Raw genomic sequence first — 18,285 nt, forward strand, 5'->3', positions numbered from 1 at the left:
GAGCAACAGAGTGAGACTCCATCTCAAAATAATAATAATAATACGAAGTGGAATAAAATAACTAATTTTAGCAACATCCTGTTTTCTGTCCGTGGCCAGTTTTTCTGTGTATGCCTTTAAGAAACAACCAAGATTTATTTAATTTTTCATAACTCTTAGAAAAAGTGAACTGAAAGGCTCATTTACCATAGTATTATGGAAGGAAAACTGGATGAGGAGACCAGGACACAGAACGAGAAAGATCAGAGTTTGACGCCAGAATCCAACACTAGTTGTGTATAACCTTAGACATGTTATTTACCTTGTCTATGCTGGTTTCCCCAGCTACAAAATGGTAATATGTGTGCTGCCTACCTCATGGAGTTGTTGTGAGGCACAGACAAAATATGTAGTTTGTGAAAATGCCTTGTAAATGGTGAAGTCTCATAATCCCCTAAACGTAAGTTTAGCATTAAGCATTGTTACCAACATAAGTTTATATATAATCTAAGCACTCCTGTCCTGCCTGTGGTAGTGGAAAATGGTTCTTTGACAATGTTACTGAAAGAGACTGTTTTGAGAAGGTTTGTCTTGTAGACTTTTTAATGTGACTGGGAACTAAAGATGCAATATAAACTGAAGAGTGGACATTGGGAAAAAAAAATCACGTAACCTAGGTATGTTTTCAAAGCCTTTATATAAGCACTAAATATAAACCCATTTTCCTAAATATATTTTAGGATGACTTTTTAAGACACACCACCTACACTCATCTGAATTGTACAAAGCGGTGAATGTCACTGCATGAGTAAATTGTTCTGGAACACTGTAATGGACCCAGGTTTCTCTCTACTTTAAAGTGGGCTGGGTATTTACCTAAATTTTCAGATGCATGTAGAGGTAAATAATATTTATAATGTAGTCACATAGGTTTTTAGATTCTGAAGCTTTTCATGTGGATTAGAAATTATTTATTCCTAATAGCCATATAAAGAAGGTAGAATTGTGGTAATAGGCTTGAAGAACTTAGTTCTAAGTTCACAGAACTGGTGATGAATTAAACCTAGTTTTGAGCCCAGGCACACTGATCAACCATTACCTTTAACCACATTTCCACTGCCTCCTGCGACACTTGATCTTGTGCAGAGCCTGTCTCCTGCTGCTGCTTGCTTCATCAGTCGTTGGAAGTTAGCCTCCTTGGAGAATGTGTAGATGCCTGCCCTGGAGCCCATGGGACATGGCTTTTCATAATGGGAGTACTTTAGTCACATGATCTGGAACAGAGTAACAGCTGACTTGTTGAGTGCTCCCTCCTGTTGAAATAAAGCCATAGAATCCTAGATAGGGATGCAGGTCCCAACTGGTGGGGTTTCAGCTTTTCTGAATAATTGAGAATCTTACAACATAAAAGAAATGAGATTTTCATTGATTCATATTACTGAATGCATATATAATTCATTGGCCTTGTTTCATCAGTTTATGGCAGTCCCAAGATTTGATTCCATCTAAGTTATAACACTTGAAATTGGCCACTTGTTTTTCACGTACATTTGAGTTCCCCAATCTTCACTGTTCTTAAGTATTTAGGCATAGAGAGAAAAAGTACTATATGAATAGTTATGTATGTTCTCTCCACCACTATTCCAAATTCCTTGTTTCTGTAGGACAGGACAGTGCTAATATAACTTCCAAATACAGCCCTTGGAACAACAGGTATATTTTCACTTGTTGATGAGCAAACTGTTTGAATAAAGAGGAATATTAAATGTTAACACCATTGGGGCAGGGGTGTGAAAGTTAACGTCTTTATAAAGTAGTATAAAAATTGGCTTTTTTTTTTTTTTTTTTTTTTTTTCTCTGGAAAGCCAAGAAAAAGTGGCAGCAGAGCTGTGGGCACAATTCAGATTATGGGGAAAATGTTTGGTGTTTCATACCTAAAGTTATTTCAATATTAGTGTAAATTGGGAAAGTTTGTTTTTAACTGGATTAGAGGTGGGTGCCAATAATAAAATGAGCAGGCAGTAGTTATCACTATACCTCAGCAAATCAACCCCAGACCCATTGACCATTTTTAGGAATAATCTGGAGGATGGGGTATGCTGTGAAATATCTGTCCCTTGAAGTAAGCTAGTCCAGAATATTACAGCTAAACCAAAGGGAATGTGATCAGGAATAGCTCATGAGACTCAATGTTGGCAAAGATAGGTGATAGCTAGAGAGCCATCAATTACAATTGGGGCAGGAGATCTGGATGACTTGAACTGACCCTTAAGTGTTCTGGTTCAGTAAGCCGTTGTGGATCTGCATGATCAATGGGGTATTATTGGATGGGCTTTACTCACCAAATATGTTAGCATCTGTCACATGTCAGGCATTCACTAGTCATTGAGGATACAGTGATGAGCAAGAACGATAAGGTTTCTTCCCTCATGGAGTTTACATAAGGAATGATGATTATAAACAAATACATGCAGACCTATTTTGTCTTTCATCCTTGTGGGATTTTGTATACCATATCTCAAAAGACATGAAACTTTTGAAAGTACTCTCAATGGCAGGTAAAGTTAGTTATAGGGACTTAAGACCTTTTGAAAATCAAGGTTAAAAAGACCTGTGGATGAGAAGACAACAGACAAAGGATAATGAAGGCTTGTTCACACATTCAAATTTCTGGGAATTTGTGGACAATGATATGGACAATGATAAGGGTGAATTTTTTTTATAAATGTAGCACTACCACCCACACAGATAGGAGAAGCTAGAAAACAAAAAATGTCTCCATGAATCTGGAATCTTAAAGCTTAGAATGATTGGGCTTAAATCCCTATTCTAGGGCAGATGTTCCCAGCCCCTGGCCGTGGACGGGTACTGGTCCGTGGCCTGTTAGGAACCGGTCCACACAGCCAGAGGTGAGCAGCAGGTGAGCCAGCATTACTGCCCTAGCTCCAACTCCTGTCCGATTAGCTGCAGCACTGGATTCTCATCGGGGCAGAAACCCTGTTTTGAACTGCACATGCGAGGGATCTAGATTGTGCGCTTTTTATGAGAATTTAATGCATCCGCCACCACGGTCCATGGAAAAATTGTCTTCCACAAAACCAGTCCCTGGTACCAAAAAGATTGGGGACCACTGCTCTAGGGGTTTGGCCCCAGAGAAGACAACCTATTTTCGTGAATAGTACTATGCTATATGCACCACTGGTCTGTTTAAAGAACTTTAAATTTTAGTGAATTAAAATTGGATTAAAGGTGGGTACAAGTGTTAAAATGAGCAGGCAGTCGTTATCATATCACTATACTTCAGCAAATTGATCCCAGACCCATTGACCATTTTTAGTAATAATCTGGAGGATGGGGTATATTGTGAAATTTCTGTCCCTCGCAGTAGGCTAGTCCAGCATATTACAGATACTCTCTCCACCCAGGGGAGAGGGAATGGGAATACTACTACCTATGTGTCTAGAATTTTCCCAGAAAAGAATAAAGCATTTAGCACGTACCTGACTTGCGTGAACTTCAGTGTTCTATGCTCTTTATGGGAAAGTTACTGAGGCAGTTTTTGAGTTTCTAAAGGGAGGTGAGTGAGCATGCATATACATTTAATTTTATTTTCTTTTTCCAGGTTTCCTATGCTCGCCCAAGTTCAGCTTCTATCAGAGATGCAAATTTGTATGTCAGCGGACTTCCAAAAACAATGACCCAGAAGGAGTTGGAACAGCTTTTTTCACAATATGGACGCATTATTACTTCTCGTATTCTTGTCGACCAGGTCACTGGTAAGTAGATAGCCACTCTGGACAGTCTTTCCCTGTCTCTGACTAGCAGATTGTGAAATATTCTGTCTTTCCATGTAGCAGTCTTGCCTCTAGAACATATCAAAGGTATATGTGGGCCAGAAAATGCAATTTTCTGCTGTAATTGTTCATAAATATGCATGGATAAAAATAGATTGTGGCGTATAGTGAGCGTGCTTGAGTCATTCCCACCCCGAAGGTGCAGGTTTGAAGCCTGTTTCATGGCTTGTAATAAATTTATAGATGCTATAATCTTCATTTCCAAGCCACTGTGTGATAAAAGCCCTCATCCTGCTTATAAAGTACTAATAAACAACCTTACTTTTGTCAAAAAGCGAAGTTTAATGCACTAGTATGCAGCTAGTTCTCCAAGGGAGGCTTACACTACATCCACACTGGTAATTGCTGTTCAGGCTGTTTTCCAGATTCATGCTGTGCTGTATGGGCATATGTAAGAGTATGAAATTTTGAATGTTAAAAATTTATTTTATTTCTGATACCACTGTTAACCCAACTGAAATGGGAAGACTAAAATGTTCATTAAAACTTTTGAATGTAAGGGAGCTGTTCTGCCAGATCTTTTAGTTAAAGCTAGCAATGTAGATTTGATTATGGATTTTAAAAATAAAATACAGATATAGTTTTCTATTATAAAAGCAATACTTAGCCAGGCGCGGTGGCTCATGCTTGTAATCCCAGCACTTGGGGAGGCCGAGGCGGGCAGATCACCTGAGGTTGGGAGTTGAAGACCAGCTTAACCAACACGGAGAAACCCCATCTCTACTAAAAATACAAAATTAGCTGGGTGTGGTGGCCTTGCCTGTAATCCCAACTACTCGGGAGGCTGAGGCAGGAAAATCACTTGAACCCAGGAGGCGGAGGTCACGGTGAGCCGAGATCGTGCCGTTGCACTCCAGCCTGGGCAACAAGAGTGACACTCCATCTCAAAAAATAAAGAAAAAAATAAAATAAAAGCAATACTTGTTCTTTAGGAAACAGTTAAAAAAAATAGAGAAACATCGTGAGGGGGAAGTAGAAACAGTTAAAAAAATAGAGAAACATCGTGAGGGGGAAGTATTAGCTGTAGTATCATAGACTGAAGCAGACACATGAAGATTTGTGAGGTTGTTTTTGTTTTTTTAAGGTAGCTTTTCTCCTATTTGTTTGTTTCTCTCTCTCGACCCGCATAATGATAATACCCTGGAGGCATGTTGTATATTACAATGTCTAATTTTTTTTAAAGAAATGACTTCAGAAGAAAATCGAGCCAGATTTTTCATTAATCAAGTGAAGATCCATTTAGTTGATCTCAATGTAATCAGAGGAGCCCATATTACCTGCCTCTGTGCTGTTAATTGGCTTCATAGGAAGCACCACGTTTAGAGTTCTGAGAGAGCTAGCACTATATGCATGCTGGGAGAATAGCCTAAAGATTTTGCTGTCATGAGAATATTTAGTCAAGTGAGAATATGTAAAATACAGCCTCCTTAAATGTGTTAGTTAATTCGTAATACTCATACGTTGCCACCCTGTGTTATTATCACATAGACTAATAATGGTGTTAAATAGAAATCCAGGCCTAGAAATACAGATGAATTTGTTGAAAGCAACAAAAATGTATTTTATTTCATTCATGCTTTCTATTTCATTTGTTCTGAGATCTTGTGAATTGAGAGTAGGTTTCACCTGTGACACAAAGTGCGTCTCCTTTTACCTGATAGTCCATCACAGGTGGACCTAGCTTGTTTTATCAGTGGTTCTCAAGTATGTCCCACACCTGCCATATCAGCAGTCTTCGGGAACCCTGCTAAAAATGCATTCTTGAGCTTCATTCAGAACCTACTGAATAAATCTCTGAGGGTGATCCACAGGTTGTTCTTATGTGTGCTCAAGTAGGAGGACCACTGGTGTAGGTGACTCAAGTTGTGTAGAGGCTGTTTTTTTGCTAATCTAATGCTTTTCTAATGGAACAGCTAAGTTCTAGGGGTTATTAATTCTTAATGGGCGCTAGTAGATAAGTGAAAAGATATATTTGCTATCATTTCACTATTTATTCTTCATACCTAAGGCTTTCAAAGTAAACTTACTCAATTTACCTGAAATGAAAAATGAAGCCCTGCAATTTTCTTATTCAGCCATCAGGTGGTAATAATGTGCAATGCATGCACTTTAAATAGAAAAGGTAAAGTGATAGGGGTTATCTTAGATATGCATATGTGGAAAAAAAGCTTTATCTACATTAGAAAGTTCTAAGTCATTGATCTTATACAGTATTAATTTTAAAGCAAGTAGACCTTCATTTTTTTTTTAAGTTCCTCCAAGCATGATGGTCCAGTGCTTTTTCTCTGCATACCTTTCTTAGTAATCCTGTTATTTTTTCTTCACTGACATACTCTGAATCATCTGTACTTTCTTGCTACTAGTCTAATCCGGTCCTGCTAGTACTCATTTACTTGCCAAAAAAAATTTCCCTGCCACTGCTTATCTCATGATGACCAGCTGTGGCCACCCCACTGGCCTGTTCACGCTAATTAAATGGAATGAGCTGGGTTTCCCTCTACAATTTTTCATAATCTGGAAAGGTTCTTGGCTCTCCTTCTTTCCCATTTGTGTCTTTCACACTGGGGAGAATGTGGGGCAGGGAGTGATCTTCTGTAGTCAGGAGTGATGCTGCTGAGGTCAGAAAGCTTTGATGCTTTGCTTGTAGAAATTTATTTATTTTTAAAATCTAGGTCTTTTTCTCCATATAATATTATTTCTGTAATAAAATACAGCTAGTTAGAAGCACAAGAGAGCTTCAGAGAACTGGAAGAGCCTCTCAGGCGTTTTTTTCCCTAAAGGACCTATATCCTGTGCAATATTATTAAGCTGAATATATTATTTAAAATTTCAACTGAAGTGTCTTTCTACCACAGTGTATGTATTTTTAGCATAGCTTTGTAGCATTTTTAGCAAATTCTTCTTTCTGTTCTCCTTGTTTCAAGGACAGGAGCTACTGTGTCCCTCATTTCTGAGCTGCTTGTCCAATAGCACAATTTGAAAAATGGAACTCCAGTACACTGTTGACATTAAAAGAGTGTACAGGAGGGAGGTGGGAGAGAGAGAAAACATGGACATGCTTGTGCTTTCTTGTCTTAGTTTATTGGAATGCATATGATAATGGGTACTCAGATTATATAAGTGACATGAATTTTTCTGAAAATGCGAAATTGTGATTCCAAACTGAATGGCTAGTAACTTAAGGGGAAAGTTTCTTCCTTGTGTGATTTTGTGGCAAATGTTATATGTAGGTGAAAACATGTTCTCTAGAAGGAAGAATTAATGTGTCCTTTCTTCTCTCCTTCCCTTCTCCTTCTGTCCCCTCTTTTCCAAATCTTTACTCAAATCTACCTTAGGCATATCAAGGGGTGTAGGGTTTATTCGATTTGACAAGCGAATTGAGGCAGAAGAAGCTATCAAAGGCCTAAATGGCCAGAAACCTCCCGGTGCCACGGAGCCAATCACTGTAAAGTTTGCTAATAATCCAAGCCAAAAAACCAATCAGGCCATCCTTTCCCAGCTGTACCAGTCTCCAAACAGAAGGTATCCAGGACCGCTAGCTCAGCAGGCACAGCGTTTTAGGTAAGTCTGGTTTGGTTCTTGTGCCCACCTACTAAACTGAAAGAGAATACTCAGGTTTACTGTCCAGTACTTTTATTGACAGGATCTCTGGTTTGCTTTTGTCAGTGTTGCTGCTTTTATTATTAATTTTTCTTCTTCATGGGCACAGAGAGAATCTACTTGAGGAATAGTGTCTTTTGCTAATATTGGAAGGTAGGGACCAAAGGAAATAACCTACAGCAGTGATTCTTAACCAAGGGTGATTTTGCCTCCCAGGGAACATTTGGCAATGTCTGGAGGTATTCATGTTGGCATAACTTGTGTGGGGTGCTACTAGCATCTAATGGTAGAGGTCAGGGATGCTGCTAAGCTCCTACAATGTACAACATAGCCCCAACAACAAGAAGTTACCTGGCCCAAAGCATCAATAATGCTGTGGTTGAGAAATTCTAATCTGTAGATTTCCAGGGGGTCGTCTTAATTGTTTTCAGGGCTTCAGATTTCCTCTTTTTTTTTTTTTTCTTAAAAGATTTTATTCTCATGTGTCAGTTTTTAGGTCAAGCTGTTTCTGTTACTTCACTTTATAATATGTGCACAGTTAAGGATATATAACCTATGTGACTACATTTAGTTTCTACAAATGAGTTCCTGTCTTCCTTTTTAAAATTGTTCATAAACAGGTTGGCAAACTTTCCCTGTAAAGTACCAGATAGTAAATATTTAACTTTATGGGTTATGGTCACTGTTGCATCTGTCTTGTTTTTTTGTTTTTGTTTTTGTTTTTGTTTTTTTCTTAACCTGTTAAAAATGTAAAAGCCATTCTTAGCTTATAGCCCATACACCAACAGGTGACAGGCAGTCGCCATTTGGCCTGTCGGTTGTAATTTACTGACCTCTCTATAGTCCATAGAATGACCATGGCTTTAGCCCAAAGAAGACACTCTATCTCATTGACAGGCATAAATAGTCTAACTTTTTAAGTTTTATTCTGATCCCGGAATAACAAACCAGGAGTCATTGAAAAAATCTCTAATCTGCATGTGAGAAGAACAATGACTTTAAGAAGTTAAGCAGAGCAGAGAGTTTTTGGTTTCATAAGCAAGTCATGCAGTTTTTATTTTCCAGGACATTTTTAAATATCCTTTTTGGCCATATGGTATACTACACCCAGAATGCTATCTAACCCCACACTGATTTTTAAAGATTATTTCCAAGTGCGTATCAATTTTATTTAATTCCTGGGACGGAATAGTTAATTACCAAAAATAAAATCACAAATACAACCTAATAAGATCAAGGAGTTATGTTTTCTAGATTAAATCTATGCATTTATTTTTTTTATTGGAATATTTACAGTGCTGAAAAGAGTGGAGATAAAATCAGTCAAAGTAGCTCCTTTTAAAAAATACTAAATTATGTTGCTTGAGATATGAGAAGGAAATTTGTTATAAATGCCACATTAAATTTCAACTTAAGTTGGCCTTTGCTGTGGGAGAAGAGGTGGTACTGTCAAAAGGCTACATCTGAACTCTGGGTTATTAGGTTGCCAGTGGATCGAGCCTTGTACTTCATGCTCTGCTGTGAGGAAAAGGCATTGATTTAAAATTAAAAAAAAAAAAAAAAAACCTTTGCCACCTTTGACTTCCCATGGTTGTTGGTGATCAGTCTAGAGTGAGAGATGCGTAGGGCTGCTTGATGCTTGCCTTTGTGGAGAAAGAAGTCTCACACAGAAAGCCCTTTTTCAGCTCTGCACATAGGTTTCCTCTGTGACATCTTAAGTGAATAATATATGTGTAAATATACTTTTTAAAATGCAAATGTAGAACAAACAAGCCTGAAGGAATTTTACAGGTTATTTCCTAGGCAGCTTGTCCAGTTAATTTCAGAGCTCTTTGGGGCCTTGAAAATGATCTCGAGTTTAGATAGAGGAAAGTTCTTCAAAATGTGTTGGTTGATTTTTAACATTGTGAAGTTACAAAATGTTTGCTGTTAGTAGAAAGCTATATTAGTTATTTTTTTCCTGATTGAAGCAATAGTTTTGTTTAATGGTTATTAAGAAACAATGTTCTTGAAATCAAGATTGAGTTCTTAGGAAGATTGAGCAGGAGGACTGAGAAGACAGGATTTGGGGAGTGCCTGATTATTGAAATGACAAGGCTTGTAGGTGACTCAGGTGCTAGGTTGTTGATGGGTGTCAGCCCTTAGGTTTACCTAGCCTCCATCCCTGTAGGCTCTGTGCTTTTTATTTTTGGTTGGGTAAAGCTTTACAGGATGTTCTGATGGTCAAATTTAATTATCTTTTTCTGGCCCATTCTGTGTTTTTGTCTTTTAGTACCATATGTTATCATTAACTTGAAAATTCTCTTTCTTTGACTCCTATAGAAAGACATTTTGGAAGACAAGAATAAGAGATTGTCAGTTGTAAGGGAAACTTGGTTTCAGAAAATGGGAGAAATTCTTACTCTCTCTTCAGATTTTTAACTGTTGTCCCGTTCACCCCATTTCTCATTCCTCCCACGATCCCTGTCCAGATAATACAATATGAATGAGTTAGTGTGCTCAGAGATAGTGTTTGATCTAGATTTGGTGTGTTGGAAGAAATTAGAATTCAGGTTTAACCTGATGTTTGGTGCTTCTCTTTAATACGGTGTATTGAACTTGGCTGTCATCATCTTGGTTTCCGCCCCACTCCCGCTTCTTTCACCTCATAAAGACACTTGAATTAAGGGTTTGCTGCTTTTGTTGATATTTTGCTGTTTTCTATAGTTCGAGTCTAAACCATTGCACAGATATTTTGTCCCTGATATTTGTGTTTTATTGCTCTTGCCTTGAGTTTGTCACCTTTCAGCAGACATGTAGAAAATTTCTCACTGTATTTTTTATGTTGTAATAGTACCTTGGGAGTTGAGAGGGATTGAGGAATATAAGTTATATGTATTATAGTCAAGAATACTTTTAATAATCATAAAGTATGAGCCATATCTTTTAAGGTCAAAAAACTTAAAAATCCGTGTAATAAGGGTTAAGTTTAAAGGTGGGTTTGTGAGGTTTATGGCTTAGTCAACCCGTATGAATGATTAGAGAATTATTGTAATATGAGCACTGCTGGTCTAATATGCTTGTTTAATTGACTGCAGCTTTCAAAATAGGACAAGCCTTATTTATTTGGATGGATGGTGTAATTCAAGCCCCTTAAGTATATTCTTGGGACATGATATCAGAATTACACTTTAGGCCAATTTTTTTCATGTTCTTTTTTTGTGGAGCGCTTTAATTTTATTGAATATGACCTAGTCTAATGGCCTGTGTGCCTGCTTCTATGAGCCTTTATGCAATTTTTAAAAAGCCTTTTAAATCAGCACTTGAGTTGCCTTTAAGGCATGTGCTGGTTGCATTATCACAGTTTCCTTTTGGAAGAAAGTGGTATCAATTCCCTTGAATAATTTTCCCGTTTCTTAGAGGACAGATGATACCATCTAATTGAATAAGGCAGTAAGGCACTAAGAAGATGGTCTTGTTGTGGATAATTTCCAAGAAGTTCCTGGTTGGTACTTTGGAGAGAGTTTGATAATCGTTATTTGTGGGATTCCGAGTGTATTTTCTTACCCATCAATAACTTCATATTTTTATTTCTGACTTTAATTGGGTTCACATTTCCCCTTACTTACATGTAGGCCTTCCCATAGTCCCTCAGCTAAATTTTTTAGAAACTAGGCAGGTACTTTATTTTCTACTTATAAACACAGAGCTTTAAAATAGGAATGATCTACCTGATACATGGTTCTGTTCAAAATTTTGACAAGTTATAATTGGAGCTGTGTTCCAGTTGATAGAAAAATGTTTGTACACATATCTCTCCTATGTGCCTTTTTCATAAACTACATATGTACATGGACTTGTGCTATTCATTAAATTGTAAACTCTAATCAAACATAAAAAAGGATAAAGACGGACAAATATATTAAATATCTTGCTCATTACTATACTGCTTGGCTTCATTTTCCATGTACCTAATATCTTAGTAAATATCTTTTAAGGCCGGGCGCGGTGGCTCAAGCCTGTAATCCCAGCACTTTGGGAGGCTGAGACGGGCGGATCACGAGGTCAGGAGATCGAAACCATCCTGGCTAACACGGTGAAACCCCGTCTCTATTAAGAAATACAAAAAACTAGCCGGGCGAGGTGGCGGGCGCCTGTAGTCCCAGCTACTCAGGAGGCTGAGGCCGGAGAATGGCGTGAACCCGGGAGGCGGAGCTTGCAGTGAGCTGAGATCCGGCCACTGCACTCCAGCCTGGGCGACAGAGCGAGACTCCGTCTCAAAAAAAAAAAAAATAGTAATAATATCTTTTAAAGCAAGATCCATAAAATCATTTCAGATTTCTCATCTGACTTCATGTGATTCATGTTGGATTATCTTGTGTCTAACCTCATAATGTAGCTTGTACTAAGAGTAGGAGAAATAATCGTCTCTCCCTTTTCTTATTTACTTGTATTTCCCTTACTGGTACCATTCTTTACTCTGATTTTTATTTGTAGTGATCTTTTTTTAAGTTACTTTTTCTTTAAATGAAGGTTATTTTAATTAAAGCAGGTCATCCAGACTAATCCTCCGTATCTGCTTACTGTGTTACTTGTAAAATGGATTTTGTTCGGGCTAAAGAGCAGAGGAGAGTGCCACTGGCCACCTCTCCCCTTCGATGATTGCTCAGTCTTCCACCAGGGAGGCAGGTGATACACAGGACTGAGAGGGTTACTGGGTTCAGTGCATCTATTAAATATAAGTAAAAATATTTTATTTTAAATACATATTTATTTTATATTATTTTTTAAATATATATGTAATGGATACTTTAATATTAACCTTCCATGATGTAGTACATTATCATCCACACCCCTCTGTGAGATAACTCTGGAGGCAGCTAGCTTGTTCTCCATTTAAAAATTGACTTCCATTTATAAATGACCATAAATAAAAGATGTCCTTGAGCAGTGGACAGACCCAGCAAAGACATATTTCTAGGGGCTTGTAGTAGTCTTAGTTGCTGCACCATTTTCTCTTACAGCTGCCTGCGTTACAGTTTGCCCAGTGCTACTAGATTTGGAGTGAATGGTGTCCATGTGGAGCACCCGCTGCCTTTTCTGAGCTCCCATGGGAAACATGAATGTGTGGCACTGAGAAAGCTAGGAAACACTTCTGGGCCCAGCTGCATACTGGCAGGGGCGTTTCAGCAGTGCCTGGGCCCTGTTTTCTAGGTTCCGTGCTTCTCCCTACACTCGTTGGTGGTGGGAGGAAAAGAAATGTTAGAGTAGATAACTTGGCTTAATTCCAAGGACCATTTTTTTTTCTAAAATGAGAGAGAAGTGAAGAAATCAGTGAAGATCATGGTATCATGTAAGACTTCACAGATAGGGTAAATAAGATGCCCTATCATAATTTGGAGGGTCCTCAGAGATCCTGTTATAAAAATTCCAGCCTTCCTGTCTGGAAATGCCAGAGATGGAAGTGGGGGAAATGGAGGATGGAAAACGAAATGTTTCTCCCTCATTGCGTGTGCAGTCAGGCATCACATAACAACGTTTCAGTCAATCACATGTATGACCATGGTCCCATAATATAGTAGACTGCAAAACATTCCTATTGCCTAGTGATATCATAGTCATCCTAACATTGTGCAATGCATTACCTTTTTTGTGTTTAGATATGGTTAAATACACAATATTTAGCATTGTGTTAGAATTACCTACAGTATTCAGTACAATAACATGTTATCCAGGTTTGTAGCCTACGAGCCATAGCCTATACCATATAGCTAGGCGTGTGGTAGTCTATACCATCTAGGTTTGTATACGTACATTCTCTGATCGTACAACAACGAGATCACCCAGTGACACATTTTCAGAACATATCCCCATTGTTAAACGATGCCTGACTGTAATTCATTTCAGGGGCAAGTTTGATTTCTACCCTGTTTGAAAATTCTGAAAACTCATTTAGGAAATTCTGTCTCTGGGCATGTGCTTGGTGTCCTGAGTGGGTGGTAGCAAAGCGTGACCTGTCCCTAGCTGGATGCAATTAATGGGCATAGATGGTGTAACTTTTGAGTGAATTGATAAGGTGCCTCTGCATTCTGGCCCTCTAGCACTTTGGTTGGAGACCTCAATATGCTGTTCTGTTCTATAGGTACCATATGCCAAGTGCATTCTGTATTGATCATTCCAGCAATTTGATAAAACTGTGTTGTTACTTTATGATTGGTGATGCTAATAATGTGTTTGTCTTTATTGCTGGTATTGGTGACCCTTATTCTTGACTATAAAGGCATGGCATCTTTGACTATACTCATCTCTGCAAAAAATAAAACCCCACATATATACTCTTTTTACTTATGTGCAAACAAGGTCATCCAACCAATCCTCTTAGTAGTTTTCATTCTGGACTAAGTTGACAATATTTTTGGTAACCTCATTGTCTTTTTTTGGTCATCATATATTTATTATAAACTATCAGTGACCCTGGCTTGTGCTCAGTAGTGCAATGAAAGGGTGGTAAGTCAAGGCACACACAGACACACACACACACACAAAGATCTTTTGTCATTGTGGTCTGTTCTGTTTCCTTACACTTTGCATAAGCTCAGTTCCTTTCATCTTTACAAAACAAAATTTTCAGTGGAGATTGAGGGCAGGGATGTGGGGAGACTATATTTTTCCCCATTCTGAAAGACCAGATGAGATGTGTTTTGGCTTTTACAAAACTAAAAGGAGTTACTTTTGCATGTGTACTTTAGCATGACTTGATGCCACAGGTTAGGCAATAAGGTTGAGACTTTTTTCAAACTTAGCTTTCACAGGTGTTAAAGAAAAAATTCTCCCCACCATCCCCAGTCCTGGAGGGACAACCCTGGGATGTCTTTGGAGAGTGTTGAACATTGTAGCAGTTGAGAGTGGTTGTGGGCTATGTATTGTATTAAGTTATGCCTACCTCCTCAAAACACGTAATTAATTGGTAAGCATTGTGGAAATTTTGGGACATTAGAGTGATGTTTTGAAACTGATAAAGAAGCAGCAAATGCTGTAAAACTAATTTTTGATATAAGAAAAAGGTAGAAGGTTTTAAAGAGTAATGACACCCCCAATCCCCCCCATTTACTTTCTTTAAACATTTTTAAGTGAGGCTCAGGTTGGCTTATTTTGTTTCCTACCTGGCTTTTGAAAACTTGAGTCGGACGACACTTTCTGTAGCATAATTTGAATACAGCATCCAGATCAGGATCTGAACTCCTGGCTTTGTTGCACATAAGAGTGGTGGGTTTTTCTTTTTTCCTTCTCTAGACCTCAGCTGAGCACATTTCAGAAATGGGGAGGGTTAGCTCGGATTGTCTATAAGGCTTTTTTCTACCTGTAATTATACCTCCTTGATTCTAAGAGATGAAAGTCCTTCAAAGTTGGGAAATGAAAGGGAAACTTACGGAATTCTATAACCTGCAGAGTTTGAATATCAATGCCATAATTTACTAGCCCTGTGGTCTTGAGCAAGCCACTTAAACCCTGTGTGCCTTAGGTATCTGCAGGGACCAAAGGAGTTTTGAAAATCAAAAGTCGTATAAAGTACATGTAGCTGTCCATTGATCACTTTGAACCTACCTGATGAGAACCCTAAAGTTAACTATCCCAGAGCTTTTGCACTTCCTCTCTGAAAGGTATCCTAAGATGACCGTTACTGTGTCCCATGTACTGACCCTTGTAGAGAGAAACCGTTCACTGGAAGAACTGTCCTGTGGCAGTTGGTGCCCATTAGCTTAAGAATGTAAAAAGACCCAGCATTCTGAGACTTCACATGTAATCAGTGTACAAATATCCCCTCGGAAGATGGCAGTAATGAGCCCAGCTTTCTTGAACATCAAGGGGAAAAATTAAAAACTGAAGTTTGCTAAATGTGTGTTTTGCAGGTTGGACAATCTGCTCAATATGGCTTATGGAGTAAAGAGGTAATGATAGAGGTTCATGATACTCATAATCCCTTTCCACAGTTGATTGGTTTCTTTGATTTTGGGAGTGCTATTCACACCCCTCATAAGTTTTTGTTGGGTTTTATTTTGCATGTGCAACCTAATGAAAAGCTGCTCTTGGAAACACAATTGACTCAAGAAATTTTTATACCACTGGATGCCACCTGGTCTTAAAAACCCATCATTTATTTCGTATTGCGTTATGACGTTATAGCATGTTTACATATGTGTTGATCCCTTCCCCTGCCAATCCTGCTTAATTCATGAAGCCAGTTCTAAATATATTTCTTTGCTATTGTGGATGATATTTAGTATGGTGAATAATGGTCATTTTATAACTTATTAATATCTCAGTAGTCTAGCATGTCACTGCAAAGCCACACACAGACCTTGGTCAAAACATCAAGTGGTTTATGTATTTGTTGGGGGAGGAGAATTACTAAAATTATTGGGGATGGAAAAAGTATAAGTTCATTGCTATAACCAACCTCTGTTTTCATTTTTTGTGTGTATGTGTGTGTTTCCTATTCTGTTTAGTAGGTTTTCTCCAATGACCATTGACGGAATGACCAGTTTGGCTGGAATTAATATCCCTGGGCACCCTGGAACAGGGTGGTGTATATTTGTGTACAACCTGGCTCCTGATGCAGATGAGAGTATCCTGTGGCAAATGTTTGGGCCTTTTGGAGCTGTCACCAACGTGAAGGTCATCCGTGACTTTAACACCAATAAATGCAAAGGTTTTGGATTTGTGACTATGACAAACTATGATGAGGCTGCCATGGCGATAGCTAGCCTCAATGGATACCGTCTGGGAGACAGAGTACTGCAGGTCTCCTTTAAGACAAACAAAACGCACAAAGCCTAATGAGCTCTTGTCCTCAGTCCATTTATATATGAAAACTATACAACAAAGGCAAGTTAAGAGAAACTTTATACATTAGTAAATGTCTTTGTAAGTCAGTGTTGAGATGGGGATAAAACGACTACTTAGCATCCTAAGAAATATGTGAGATTTTTTATTGCTAGTATTTGAATTAAAACTTCTTAAATATCTTTTATGTTTGAATATGGACAAGAGGTACAGGGTTTTTACCTGTCACATTGCATTCTATTGCCTTCTTTGAAGAAGGTGGACCTTTTAAAGTGTTTCAGCTAAGGGAAGACATTTCTTTTCTTTTTACATAACTGCCTTGAACCTGTGAGTAAATATTGAGGCTTTGTGTTGTAATTCTTCAGTTGGTTGTGTCTTTTTTTTCCCCCCTTTTTTTCCGTTTTCTGATTAGCTTTGTGTTTGGTTTACATTTAAAGCATTGCTGTTATGTCTGTTTAAGAAAAGTATTTTGAAGTTTACATTTTTATTTATGAAGTTTAAAACAGTATTTATTTTGTAATTATGATTTGGGTTGGGGAAGGGGGGGCTACATTATAAACGCTTATTGTAAGAATACTGGAGAACTTTTCGTAAAGCAGTACCTTGCCAAAGAGATAAGAGCCTCTTTGATGTGGGTTTAAAAAAAGCATCTATTTTTATAAAAAAGAAAATTTGGAGAAACTTTTTACTGGTCCTGGAACAAATATTTTGACTTGAATACTTTGAGAAATCTCTTCATATGACACCTAGTGAGCTTTTAAAATTTACCAGGAAATTTGCAGCGGTTGAAAAATTTAGAAAGATTTATGGTGTAGAAAATACTTTTGAGATCTTTGTATGAAAGGAGTAGAATCATTGGGGGAAACACTGCTGGTTTCATTTTTGTAATCACCAGTGGAGCGTCTGATCATCCTGGTTATTATGATAGGTGGCTCACATTGATTTGTGATTTTGAAACAAATAAAAAAAATTTACAAAAGAATATATAAGAGCAGGCAAGAAATTTAAATTACCGAGAGATGGGGGAAAAATCTGTTCTTCCTAAAGAAATCCCTTCAGATAGAGCTCATGGTGTTTAGTGATGTACTTGCAGTATTGTTTGAAGAATTGTTTTGTCTTAAGGAAAAAAGACGTTGCACATGATTTGTACTGCAGCAAATCAGCAAAAGTGATCTGAGTTGGATATATTTGAAGGTATTTTGAAAGTTACGTTCAAGGCTAACACCTGAGCTTTGTGTAATGTAAATAAGACCTTGTGTTTATGAACCTTTCAGCTAATTTAATTTTTTTTCCCTTACATGCCAAGTGATGTTCAGGTTTTGAATGTTTTTGTATCAGTTTTTTCCTTTGTAAATGGCATTAACATTGTTACTTGAGGTCTTGCTTAATCACTTTTGTTGTCCTGAGGACTTGAATTTACAGTGCATCAGATTTGTTGCTAATTTCGTCTGTAGATAGTCTAGCTTCAGCTGTTTATGGTGATGCTACATTTTCGTTTATAAATATGTTTGTGGTATAAAAAAATGAGTATAACCATAGGTTTTGAACAAATTTCCTTACATTTTTCATACAAAAATCATAAATTTAAAATGTAAGGCTGGTATTTATTTGAAGTTGTACAGTATGACTTAATTCACATCTGTTGGAATAGAAAATATATTCTGTTGAGTATTTAAGAGGCTGTACATGTTTTCTTTTGTGTTTGGATTCTTTGTACTTTTTCATGTTCAGTACATCAATAAACAAAGTTGAAGGGAAAGAACAGTGTGGTGAGTAGGTCTTTATACACAATTCGGGCGCACCTGTGCTCAGTCTAATACGCAGACTTGCCCTCTTGAGTTAAAAGAAGTTCCCTCAGAGTTTCAGTGGAAAGCAGTGTTACCTCTTAAGAATTCCAAAAGGCAAGTTATTTGAAGTAGAACACGCAAAAAATTTTTGGACTGAATGACACCTTCTGATTAGTTTTCAAATATTACTAAATGAGTAATTCTCACAGGAGAACATACTTTCATCTGCTAGTTGTAAAGTT

General features: G+C 37.8%; 1 protein-coding gene across 14 annotated transcripts in view; it reads left to right on the forward strand.

Moving 5' to 3' along the window:
* ELAVL2 (ELAV like RNA binding protein 2) overlaps positions 1 to 18,015 on the forward strand; it is a 161,579-nt gene extending 143,564 nt beyond the window's left edge. For 10 of the 14 annotated variants that reach the window (XM_050759571.1, XM_050759563.1, XM_050759562.1 and 7 more), the window contains 4 exons: positions 3,602 to 3,755; positions 7,169 to 7,394; positions 15,323 to 15,361; positions 15,920 to 18,015. In XM_050759571.1, the coding sequence (XP_050615528.1) occupies positions 3,602 to 3,755; positions 7,169 to 7,394; positions 15,323 to 15,361; positions 15,920 to 16,250 (750 nt within the window). In that variant the 3' untranslated portion in view covers positions 16,251 to 18,015. The remainder of the gene's footprint in view (positions 1 to 3,601; positions 3,756 to 7,168; positions 7,395 to 15,322; positions 15,362 to 15,919) is intronic. The other 4 variants (XM_050759566.1, XM_050759568.1, XM_050759569.1 and 1 more) reach the window with 3 other exon arrangements.
* Positions 18,016 to 18,285: the final 270 nt, after the last annotated feature.

The sequence above is a fragment of the Macaca thibetana genome, chromosome 15 (genome assembly GCF_024542745.1).
Source record: "Macaca thibetana thibetana isolate TM-01 chromosome 15, ASM2454274v1, whole genome shotgun sequence".
NCBI classification, from domain to species: domain Eukaryota; kingdom Metazoa; phylum Chordata; class Mammalia; order Primates; family Cercopithecidae; genus Macaca; species Macaca thibetana.